Genomic DNA, 11,951 nt, shown 5'->3' with positions numbered 1-11,951 from the left:
AGGATCCCTGATTCTGGGGTATATGTCAGCCTTACAGCCCTAACAGCACAGCCCGCACGCCATCTATGACTTAGATCATCAACCATAATTTGGTCATCACGGAAACTTGTAATAATCGTTTTCCTGTTTTGCGCATAATTGTGGAGGTTCTCGGCGACTCGTTATACGAGTCCCGCTCCTTGGTAATGAGTCAATTCTGGTCCTGCTTAGCTCCGTTCCCGCTACTCTTTTGGCCCTCACACTGCCCTCCATCACTATAACATACTTAATGTGCAGGCTAAAGATGCGGTCAGTGGGTGTTGAGGAGCTCAGGCAACCTCGATCAAGGTTGCATCAGTGGCGTTGGCCATCTGCCTATTCGAGGCACTTTGTTGTCAGCCTCAAACCCGAGCGTATGGTCTGCTGTCAGATTCTTACTTCATGATAGGTCGACAGGAAACCTTGATTTACACAGCATAGTGACAAACAAGATGACACCCGGATCGGGCCTACACATGGTTGACGCTTACCAGATCCTTGGGAACACTGTAGAAAGGGGATTCATTGGATAAGCCCCCCAAAGCAATCCCGGACAAGAGGCATCTGGGCGAAGTTATCATGGAATCTCTATAGGGGCATAAGTCCCAAGAGCCGGTATGGGGTCGGTGTTGCCTGTCGGGCAGACGTATATATGAATGAGACGAAGACGCCGGAACACTGGTCGTGGAGTTTCATTTCAAGAACACACTACGAGGTGTTTGTCCCATTTTTTCTTGATTTATGAGGAAAGCCAATCGTCTCCCCCCTCCATTCGGACTACTACTGCTGCTACCGCCAATATGGCCGATCAAAATGTTTTCCAGCCGAGAGAGTCCAACAAGACACGATCTAGTCATGTCGCTGCCTCTTCCTCTTCCATGGATCAGACTCGGGAAAGAAGTCGAGCATTAAACCAGAAGCTAGATTTCGCCCTTCTTCCACTCCTGTCTCTCCTATACTTGTTCAACGGCCTCGATCGTGGTAACGTTGGTAATGCCGAGACACAAGGTGTGACACCCCTCTTCAGCTTTGCTTCGTAGTGTTCAGTCGACGAACTTGGTCACCTAACTATCTACTTCTAGGATTTACTACCGATATAGGAGCAGAGCCTGACGACCTTAATGAAGCCGTGTCTCTGTTCTTTGTCACATTCGTCGTCCTTCAGCCTGTCTCAGCCGCTGCTGGCCGTTACATCGGTGCTAGACATTGGATCCCCTTTCTGATGGTAAGTTGACAAGGCAACCCTTGATTAAGCATAACGACCCAGGACCAGCTAACACCCGACAGTTTGGCTGGGGCGCAGTGACTATTGGTCAGGCTTTTATCAGAGGACGTGGTACGTTGTTCTCCTTTTCTAGTTAACTAACGTCGTGCCCTTTCCAACTCTAACTTGACTCCAGAGGCACTCATTGCCACAAGATTGCTTATTGGCGCCTTCGAAGCGGGATTTTATCCTACCGCCGTGGCCTACCTATCATTCTTCTACCCACGATATGACTTCTGTGTCAGATTGGCCCTTTTTTATGGACAGTATGCAATTGCCGGTGCCTTTTCTGGCTCGATCTGTGGGTTCCAAACTCAACTCCAGGTAGTGCCAATGCTGACATTTTCAAGCATACGGAATCTTCCACCTTCAAGGCGGCCGCCTCAAAAACTGGCAGTACCTCTTCCTCATTGAAGGAGCGCTGACCTGCTTCTTTGCAATCGTTGCCTGGTTATGGCTACCTAACGGTCCAGGCTCCGCTTGGTTCCTTCGACCGGACGAGCGAGAGCTTGCCGTCGAACGAATGAAACAAGACAACGCCGAATTTGTCCAGCACGAGTACAGCGAAGATGGGATAGAAAAGAACCGACTAAGCAAACGGGACTTTGTCGAGACGCTCAAAGACTGGAAACTGTGGACTGTCCTTGTGCTCAACATCTGCGCCAGTGTTCCTAGCAGTGCCTTCTCGGTTTTTCTGCCTCTAGTTGTTCAGGGGTTGGGCTACGAGTCCATCCTTGCGAACTTGGTAAGTTGTCCTTGTACGAGAATCCTAATTGACCCTGACTGACCACGCAATAGATGACAGTTCCTCCCTTTGTTTGCGGCGCTCTCGGTCTCTACGCCTTTGCCCTCAGCTCCGACCATCACAAAGAACGCGGCTATCATATTCTCGGCGGGTTGCTGCTTGGAATCATTGGCCTTGTTCTCACCGTCACGATCTCCTCGAGTACTGGCCAGTATATATCGCTCTGTGTACTGCTCTCGGGCGTGTACATTTCTGCTCCTCTGACAATGGCCTGGCTGAGCGGCAACACACCCGAGCCTGGCAAGCGCGCCCTAGTACTTGGTGTTAATGGATTCGGCAACCTCGGAGGCGTGATCGGGGCACAACTGTACCGACAGCGTTATAAGCCACACTATAGACTTCCGTTCTACGTTACGCTGGGCTTCATGGCCATCGCGCTAGTCGGATATATCTCATATCGATTCTTGCTTGCAGCAGTCAACAAGCGCAAGAGGACGATACTGAGCACGATGACACCTGAAGAGATCGAGAGCGAGAGACTCAACGATCGCCGCTACGCAGATAAGAAGTTCACCTTCATGTATGGACTTTGATTGGAAACAAAGATTGAAATATAAGCAAGAATTGGCCGCTAGAATTGGATATGCTCAGTTAGTTAGATAGACAAGACAATTGATGTTTTCTCTCCATCAAGACTCCTTTTCCGCCTCCTTCATGCTGGCCAATTGACTTTGCAGCCCCTGTTTGCCTACTCTCATAGCCATCTCGATCTCCCTTTCCTCTTCTCTCAATCTGGCTTTACTGGCCGCTACCTCACGTTCTCTCTTCCTTCTCTGCTCTTCCACCGCACGATTCCTTTCTTCTAGCGCCTTCTCGCGTTTTTCGCGAGCATCGCGCTGCTTTCGCTGTTCCTCGTCGTCTTTTGCCGCATCCAGGTCCTCGGGTGGTGGAGGCAAGTTGCTCACGTAAGCCTCGATCAGGGGATCGCGGATTTTGGGCTCAAGCGATATGTATCGAATGTCGGTGAGGACCGGGTCGGGTAAGCCGGTAGATAGCGACTTGTTGTTAAGCAGATGCACAGGCTGGGCCTTGAGCAGGGCAGTCAGATCAGACTTGAGCTTAGGCTGGGCCATTTTGAGCCGCGCAATATGTTCTCGGTACGCCTTTTCGCGATCCTTGTCGTTGATCTTGTGATCTTTCATGACGTCCTCCTTCTTGTACTTCCTCTTGAACTCGGGCCAGTACAGCTTCGGGGTGGCCTTTTCTTGCAGGAATGCCAGGTAAGCAATACGAGGATCCCGCTTTTCCTGCTTCGCCCGTTGCTCCTTCAACTCTGCAATCTTCTCACGCGTCCATTCATCCCAGCAGTCTCGGCGTGCTTTCGTAGTGCTGAGCGCAGTGTATCTCAAATCATCGATGATCTTGCCTTCCTCGAGAAGCTTCTCCCACGGACTATAGGGGTTGATATTGAAGTCATTCAAGAGATCCTTGAAAAGGTATTTGGCATCATCCTCGGATAGGGGCACTCCCTCAGCGCCTTCGGGCCATTCCTCCGCATTTCCGTCGTCATAATCGCCTGGTTCGAGACCATAGTCATCTCCCATTGCCTGTAGTTGTGCTGCAAAATCGGCTTCTGTGAATTCCAAGGGCCCGTCTTCGTCCATTTGAGGGTCTTCCGTCCTTTGTCTCTTAGACGGGTGTTCCCCATCATCTTCACCCTCGCCTTCGTCATCCGTCACCTCAACCTCTTCATATTCGCTGTCGTCGTTCAGACCTGTTGCAGGAGCATCTGCCTTCTGAGTTGTCGCATTTTCTTCCGCCGTGTTTCCCGTGTTGTTCTCTTGCTCGGTTTTCGTCTCTTCTTCTGCTTCTCCTCCTGCCTTTTTCCTCAGTCGTGCTTTGTCAAGCTCCAGAATGGCGGGCATCAGCTTCTCTGGTATGCGCCAGTAGCTGGTATTCTTAACAGGGTTATACACAAATCTCCTCGAGTATTTCGTGTAGACTAGAATCCAAGGTTCACAGCCTGGAATCGGTTCTTTCCTCCTCGGCTTGTCTACGGGCTGTGGACGAGGTCGACCTTCGAATCCCCCACGTCCGCCTCCATGTCCGCCTCGTGAGTTACGTGGTCTTGAACCATTCTGATCTTGATTGAACTGTGCCATATAGGCATTGGCGACATTAGGATCGGCTAGAGAGGGTATTGAACCGTAGGCAGGGTATGCTGGCTGTTGTGCTTGCACAGGCTGCGGAGGAGGTTGAGTTCCCGGTCGCTTGTAGGTTGATTCCTTCGTTTCGGCATTATAATAGTATGTATGTCCTGTAGGTGCTGTATGTTCACTCCATCCTGGAGGCAGCGGCGCCAGGGCAGCTGCCGAGGGTGTATGCGTCGACTTGAGCATTTCGTTCGGCGCAGGCGCGTCGCAGACTATGACATCAGGTTTGGGAACGAGATGGATGTTTATGTGGACAGTAATTGGTAATCGGTTGGTTTCGTGTTGGTCGAGTTGTTTTGACCAAAAGCGCGTAGGTTTTGACTGCAAAAATCGCTTGATGTCAATAAAAGGTGGATGGTTGAGCAACGGCAAGAAAGTTATGATTCCCCCAAGAGAAGTCCGAAGGAGCTTGGGCCCAGCGAATAGTGGAGGATAAATGGATTCTGATTACCCTGTAGCTTCAGCTCGATTCATGGCTCGATTGTTAAGAACCGAACCTTAATGGTTTGCTCTGCTTGAAGTTAACAATTTGGTTGTGAGAAATATTTAGAATCCATTTCTATAATGAATATGTGCTATGTCAGCTCAGTAGACTACTCGTTGCGTGCGTGAGTCTATGGTTGACAGCTCTTTACTTATTAATTGAGTTTGTCTATAGGCACAATGAACCACCCACGTACTTTAATGTTCAAAGTAAGAGCTTATAGCAGAATGTTCCGTCGCATATAAATACTGAGCAAAGCAATACTTTCTTGGACCATCATCTCTAGTATCTGTTGGAAATGTACGCATAGATGCCATTCTATAGGCCTGTTCCCGAGCCTCCATTAATATGGCCCCAGAAATTCCAAGATTAGGGGCCCTCATTCCCGCTTTGGGCAACAGTCCAACCTCATCATCAGCTACAACCTGTCAACTCCTTACGAACATTCTTTGAGCGGTTCACTTCTGATATGACACGGTAGTAAAGAAGAAAATACTTCAATACTCAACTGCGCCTTGCGAAAAAGTTTCCGAATTTCGATCGCACGCCTATCTGAAGTCTTTCTATGATCCGCCAATCCCGGCTCTCATACCCTCCTTCAACCATCGTCATCAACCATGGCACCGGCTCATAACTATGGCTCATCTAACGGGCCTATCTCATTCTTGCGACGATATTGGAAGGCCAGTCACTATCGAAATAGTTACATGACAAAAAAGAGACTAACATGCCTTGCAGACAACTCATGCGCCTGATTATGTTGGGTTCCTGTTTCTCTTAGCAGGTTGGATCCTGGTCTGTACAACAATTCGAGAAGCGAGTTTCACCACGTTGACAGATTTATAGACGGTCCTTTTTGTCAACCCATTTCATCGCATGTTCTTCATCAACGATCTTCAGATCTCATACCCATATGCGGTTCATGAGCGTGTTCCTGTCTGTACGTTTGAAGCATTGAACCGAAGTAGACAATGCTTGACCACAACTGACAAAAACCAGTCATGAACTTTGTATACGCTCTGTTCATACCACTAGGAGTTCTCATCGCCTTCAACATAGTCACAAGAGCCTCGGCTGCAAAGCACGAAGTCACCTACCTTTCGTTCCTCATCTCTATTGTACTTACTTCCTTCATCACTGACATCATCAAGAACGCCGTTGGTAGACCTCGCCCTGACTTGCTTGACCGTTGCCAGCCCGCAGTTGGTACCAAAGCCAACACCCTCGTCACCATAGATGTGTGCACGAGGGAAGATGGTCATATTCTTCAAGAGGGCTGGCGGTCATTTCCTTCTGGCCACTCATCCTTTTCGTTTGCCGGCCTAGGATTTCTCAGTCTCTTCCTTGCCGGACAGCTCCACGTTTTCCGCTACTCAGCCGGCGGCCGTGATCTGAGTCGCGCTTTGGTCTGCCTTCTGCCACTCATCGGAGCAGGTCTCGTCGCCATTTCCCGATGTGAGGATTACCGCCACGATGTTTACGATGTCTGCGTGGGCTCAGCTCTAGGCATGAGCATTGCATACTGGAGTTACAGACGTCACTGGCCTCGACTATCCAGCCAAAAGTGCGACGAGCCTTATCCTCGACCAGGAGTCGACACACAACCCGGTTGGCAACGCATTACCGATGATGAGGAGGCAGCAAGAGGGACAGATGTAGGATTTGAGATGGACAACTTGAGTGGTTCGCGACGCTGATATTGGGGACTTAGGCTTAGTTTGCATGCTTGTTTGAGAGGCCTCGGCGTCATTCACATTGCATAGCGTTTTTCATCGATCCATCATATCATCCTCCAGCAACAACCATAGACTTGGGTGAGGTCAAGATTCGAAATACGTCTCGTCTCGTTGTGTGGTCATTTCATGATATTATTGTACAGGGGCAGATAAGGGTGGCCCCGCATTCCTTTCACCCCATCTATCAAGAATCTATTGCCTTGTTCCTTACTTTTCCTCTGTCTCCTCGTTCTTCGCCAGATCGTGCTCCTTCAACAACGCCGTGATCTCGTCAGCGCTCCACAGACGGTGGTAGATCTTGCCGTCCTCGGTCTGTCCTACTGTTGCGAACTCAACTACACATGGTATTAGCGGGGTAATCATCAGTAATCCGACAGCGAAACGTACTCTTCTCACTGCTCAGCTTGGTCGAGTCCATTGTCTTGCTAAGAACCTTGACTGCCATTCCACAAGCCTCCTTCAAAGTGCAATCCTCCTTATAGTCTTGCTTGAGCAGACTCTGTGCGCTTGCGTTGTTGGCACCCGCACTTGTAGCCTTCCAGCCACCGTAGTTGCCGGAGGGGTTGCTAAGGTAGAGCTGGAATTGTCTTCGAGGATCCCAGCCAGCGTAGATGAAAGACACACCGAAAGGTCGTAGACCACCGTGCTGGGTGTAACCTTGCTTCAGATCACAAAGGCGGCGGACGAGCTGTTCGCAGGGGATGTCTTCGTTGTAGGTGAGGAGGTATCGCTGAGCGGCTTGTCGGGCGTAATTGATAAGGATGTTGGCATCGGCGGTCATTCCAGCAACAGCGCAGATCATGTTACTATAAAAGCAACATCCATTAGTCATGTAACTCTTCAAAAGTAAGCCTTAGCAAGGAGTGGTTGCGCACTCGTTCAAAATGTAGAGCTTCTCGGCAGAAGTGTCCTGCTCCAACAGCTTTGAGGTGACCTTTCGCTCGGCGGCAAGGACAATACCATCCTTGGCCAGGATACCAATGGCGGTACCTGCATGTGAAATAGCCTCTAGAGCATATTCGACCTGGTAGAGACGGCCCTCTGGTGAGAAGATGGTTGTCTATAGATATCGGTTAGCTGGGTGGGAGAGCTTCCAGCTATTGGAGCTCAAGGGCCAACGCACTCGGGAATCGTAACGGCGAGACATGGCGGAAAGCTCGAAATGTCGGAATTGAATGTATGGACAGTGAAAGGACCTCTAACAGAGCCCAGGTAAGTTCTAATAGAAAGCCGTTGCGAGGGTGAGGAGCTGGCTTGTTGTTGGAGTTGAGGCTGTGGATTCGTTTACGTCGGTGCAGCCCAGGTTCCAGTCCAGATGGTTACCTGTAACGGAGCTCTAGGCCGCCGCGCCGCGTTAGCTCTCTGTTTGCTGAATTGCTAGCGGGTAGGCTGAATGTTCCTGCCTCAGGCTAGGATGACGGTGCTGAGCATCAGCCAATCTAATCAAAGCGTCGGCTGCAAGGCTGAGATATGACCTTGACTAATCCGAGCTCCTTCTTGGTAATTCTCAGGCAAACACTTTGCCACAATAAGGCATCAAACAGCTTTGTTTAAGTGGACACAAGCAGCGCAGCTTCCCAAAATCAGATTGTCTGTCACAAGCGCGAGTTTATCCTCCACTCCATGGGCCCCTGCCACCTGCCACCCGACCACTTCAACCACTGTAGGGCATGAGCGGCGGGCGGAAGCTTTCTAGTGCCGAAGTTTTCAAACCCTCCTCCGCATAGCTCTCTTTCCCCTCCAGTGAAGCATTTCTCTTTTACATCATCATCATCCCGAACGATTACTTTGACAGCAGCTATTTCGCCAACTCGAACAGAAGCTGCTGCCATACATTTTTCTATGCAGCAATTTGGACTTCGTCCAGAGTTCTGTCTTTAAGGCGCGCGTCTTTCGAAGCTCGGCACGCGACCCGCTCAACTTACTGATATTGCATTTACATCACCATAACGGCTGTCGCGCAACCTTGATTGACTTCATAACACCTTTCGACAGGTTTGGAGAAATCGTCACGCTCCGTGTAGTCAAATCACCGAGACGCGACCGTACTACTCATCTCGCGCACATCTCAAATTCCTGTGTATCGGCATATTGGTACATCACTTGCGCCAAGACGTATAGAGGTTGAAGAGAGACGAGCATCTTCGCGCGGAACAGCTAAGAAGGCTCTGAAGCTGTTCTTGACATAGTCGTGATTTTCAATTATCCTCCACGTAATTACCTCAATGCCCGTATAAGGGCGCATACCGTCCTGCGCTTCGTTGCAATAGTAGAAATTTCCCCAGCACTATTTCATCAGTCAACGCCTTTCGGCACCGACACGCGTCGCATTACCCAAATCCGCACTGCGAACATTGATACAACCTTTAATCATGTCTGGTAAGCGACAACGACTCGCCAAATCCTCAATGCCCTCTCAATCTGCTGTTGGCAAGGCATTCACACGTCGCGACAATTACAACCATACCAAGAGTTCCAAGGCATCAACTAACAGCGACAATTCAGGTGAAGCGGAACCCCGACGATCGGTCCGCGCGACCAAAGGTCAACACACGAAATCATTCGACGAGCTTGAACCCGCGGCGGTACCAAAGAAGCGACAGACGAAGAAGACTAAGAAGGCCAAGGAGCAGGAACAGGAACAGGAGCAGGAACAAGAACAGCAGCAAGAACAAGAGGAGGAAGAGGAGGATGAACTGATCAGATGTGTATGTGGTGCCACAGAGCAAGATGAAGATTCTGGCGAAGCTTGGATCGCTTGTGAAACCTGCGGTGCCTGGCAGCATAATGTTTGTGTGGGAGTAAGCTCATACGATGATGAGATTCCCGAGCATTACTGGTGTGAGCAATGTCGACCAGACGATCACAAGGAGCTCCTCGAGGGTATAGCCAAAGGAGAGAAGCCCTGGGAAGCCCGGCGCAAGGCGCATGAGGAAGAGTCCAAAAAGAAGAAACGCGGTGGACGTAAAGGTAAGGGCAAACGACACAGCGAGACCAAGGAGGATGATAAGTCCAAACCTAAGGCATCTCCTGCGCCCGACACCGCGAAGGACAAGAAGGACGCGAAGACAGGCAAACGAAAGACACGAGAAGATTCTCTTGATACGGATGGCAAGGTATGTTTCTGTCTTTGTACCTGGAATTATTGATGCTAACAACCATGCACAGTCAGCTAAAGTTCGCCGTGTGTCAGAGAATGGAACTACTCCTGTTACTGTCTCATACACTCCACCAGATGATCTCGCCGCATCGGTCGCAGACTTGCCTGGCGCTAGAACGGGACCCGCCAAAGCCCTGAGCAAGTCTCTAAGCCATGTTCTAGCATCTATGCACAAGCATGGTGACCTCCAGCTTGAAGAAGACAGTACAGTCGAGTCTCTATCAGAGACCTTCGCCCTCCAGATCGAGCGAAGTGTATATGATGCATACCCCGTTACCAAGGGACAGAAAGAGTACAGCCAGCAAATAAAGTCCTTGAGCTTCAATTTGAAGAACAACCCGGAGTTGGGCCAGGGGCTTGTGTTCAAGACTTTGTCTCCCACAATGCTGGCCACCATGACATCAGAGCAGCTTGCCTCGTCAGAGATGCAAAAGCAAACCGCTGAAATGAAGGCCAAGGCTGAGAAGCAATCGATTCTTTATACTTCCGAAACAGGACCGCGCGTGAGAAGAACACACAAGGGCGAGGAAGTCGTTGACGACGAAACGTTTACAAACGACCCTGCTGTACCCCTCCCACCAGGACCTCGGCGCTCAGATCAGCAAGTTAAGAAGGAGCCTGCAACGGGCGACCAAGCCGACCTGGCCTCACACCCACAGCAAACTGACGACAAGCAACGGTCGCCAAGCCAAGCCGACTTCGACATCGCTAAGGTCTTTTCGAGTGTTAAATCCCCAACTGCATCTCAGAACCGCAGGCCTTCAGCTCTGGCAACTGGTGCCAACGGCCCTGGTGTAGATCCTGATGTGGACCGTATGCTGCAAGAAGATAATGAGTCACCCCCTTACTCACCGACAGAGGAGACTCAAGACCCCGACGTTATCTGGCGTGGCTCTCTTGCCATGAGTTCGATTGCTGATTTCCAAGCAACGGCCAAGTATATCGGTGGTGCCAACTTTGCTTCAGTTGGACCCTGGTCAAAGTTGATCCCTAAGAAGTTGACTGTGGCTGGTCGAATCACTGAGCAAGCTGCTATTGAATATCTCTGTGGTCTTCGATACAGCAAATCCACCGATATTATCGTCGTCTCCCTCACACCTGTATCCCCAGTGGCCCATTCTGAGTTCCATACTCTTCTCAAATACTTTACGGATAAGAAACGTTATGGTGTTATTGGAGATAAAGCTCTAGCCAATGTTCGCGATACCTATCTTGTGCCAGTACCACCAGGAGAGGACAACTATCCCGAGTTTATGCTTAACCTTGTGGATAATAAGATCCCACGGGTACGCGAAGAGCCTATGCTACTAGCTGTATTTGTATACCACACTGAGCCTGAACAACTCAAGCAACTCAAGGATGGAGTTGCTGCTCAACAAGATCCCAGCGGTCCAGGCTCACCAACCCCTGCTCCTCACGCTCAGAGGAGTAACTCCACGGCGTCAGCCGGTCCTGCGTTCTCACCAGCGACCCCCCAGGCACCCCAAGGAGGATTCCCACAGCAGTCGACTCCGGCCCAGTGGCAGTCTGCAACTCAAACGCCTGTACCTATTCCGCAGCCGCCAAAGTATGCCAAACCGGCACCGCCGGCGGCAGCACCGGCAGCGGCAGCACCTCCAAAAATGTCAGACGCCCACAAACACCAGGCTCAACAGGCTGGCATGACTGCGGCCCAGGAAATTCTGGGACAATGGATCACTGCACCCACTGTGCAGTTCATCTTGCCTCAAGCCTATCAGATGGCCCGTAAGGAGTGGGAAGTTGTTCGAAAGGTTTTGGAAAGTGATGCCAAAGCGCGCGATGATCTTCAGCATCTTGGAATTTTACTAGAGAGGGAATCGAGTGAGAAGAATGGAGGAGCTGCTGCATCATAATCACGTTGACGGGATTGGAAGGGAAATAACATCGCTCAATGATACCAGTACAAGGCGTGTGGGAGTCAGGTGGGGAATTCGTTTGAGAAGCTAATGCTTCAATATTATAACGTTATATGATTATTCGTTATGACGGTTACTGTCATGGATGGAACGAGATGGATTCTTGGATCATGATACTCGAGATGTGTAGAATTCAAGGGCTCATTTTCTTTTACCTTCTTTGTTCGTATCGTGTAGTAAGAAATGTGACTTTGTCAAACGTGAGGTTATACGCACTTATACAACTCTATTCAACAAACAGGATCGCGTAGTTCAATTCCAATGTGAATACAAAACACAGTCACATTGCCTTTGATAAATACCGTAGAAGATACTCTCGGATGAAGCAGGTTCGAAAAGAACAAAAGGGGCAAAAAGCAAAAACATACAACTGCGGGGATTCGCTGGTCGTCAC

The 11,951-nt window shown here is 50.0% G+C and overlaps 5 protein-coding genes across 5 annotated transcripts; 3 read left to right on the top strand and 2 right to left on the bottom strand.

The window, feature by feature from the left end:
* Positions 1-818: 818 nt before the first annotated feature.
* On the top strand, positions 819-2,620 carry FIESC28_07162 (uncharacterized protein; the record flags this gene model as incomplete). The annotated part of the gene is made up of 6 exons (XM_031161303.1): positions 819-1,026; positions 1,101-1,243; positions 1,306-1,354; positions 1,419-1,583; positions 1,633-2,027; positions 2,081-2,620. The coding sequence occupies 6 exons, from the start codon at positions 819-821 to the stop codon at positions 2,618-2,620; spliced, it is 1,500 nt and encodes a 499-aa protein (XP_031014636.1).
* Positions 2,621-2,716: 96 nt separating this feature from the next.
* Positions 2,717-4,426, bottom strand: FIESC28_07161 (uncharacterized protein; the record flags this gene model as incomplete). Its single annotated transcript, XM_031161302.1, has 1 exon — positions 2,717-4,426. The coding sequence occupies one exon, from the start codon at positions 4,424-4,426 to the stop codon at positions 2,717-2,719; it is 1,710 nt and encodes a 569-aa protein (XP_031014635.1).
* Positions 4,427-5,600: 1,174 nt separating this feature from the next.
* Positions 5,601-6,421, top strand: FIESC28_07160 (uncharacterized protein; the record flags this gene model as incomplete). The annotated part of the gene is made up of 2 exons (XM_031161301.1): positions 5,601-5,664; positions 5,724-6,421. The coding sequence occupies 2 exons, from the start codon at positions 5,601-5,603 to the stop codon at positions 6,419-6,421; spliced, it is 762 nt and encodes a 253-aa protein (XP_031014634.1).
* A 246-nt stretch (positions 6,422-6,667) lies between these two features.
* On the bottom strand, positions 6,668-7,607 carry FIESC28_07159 (uncharacterized protein; the record flags this gene model as incomplete). The annotated part of the gene is made up of 4 exons (XM_031161300.1): positions 6,668-6,795; positions 6,848-7,266; positions 7,336-7,520; positions 7,584-7,607. The coding sequence occupies 4 exons, from the start codon at positions 7,605-7,607 to the stop codon at positions 6,668-6,670; spliced, it is 756 nt and encodes a 251-aa protein (XP_031014633.1).
* A 1,225-nt stretch (positions 7,608-8,832) lies between these two features.
* On the top strand, positions 8,833-11,494 carry FIESC28_07158 (uncharacterized protein; the record flags this gene model as incomplete). Its single annotated transcript, XM_031161299.1, has 2 exons — positions 8,833-9,576; positions 9,629-11,494. 2 exons carry the CDS (start codon positions 8,833-8,835, stop codon positions 11,492-11,494), a joined length of 2,610 nt encoding a protein of 869 aa, XP_031014632.1.
* Positions 11,495-11,951: the final 457 nt, after the last annotated feature.

The sequence above is a fragment of the Fusarium coffeatum genome (assembly GCF_003316985.1).
Source record: "Fusarium coffeatum strain FIESC_28 chromosome Unknown BRIP53273_contig_157, whole genome shotgun sequence".
In the NCBI taxonomy this organism is placed as follows: domain Eukaryota; kingdom Fungi; phylum Ascomycota; class Sordariomycetes; order Hypocreales; family Nectriaceae; genus Fusarium; species Fusarium coffeatum.
This window is presented reverse-complemented; position numbering and strand designations above follow the sequence as displayed.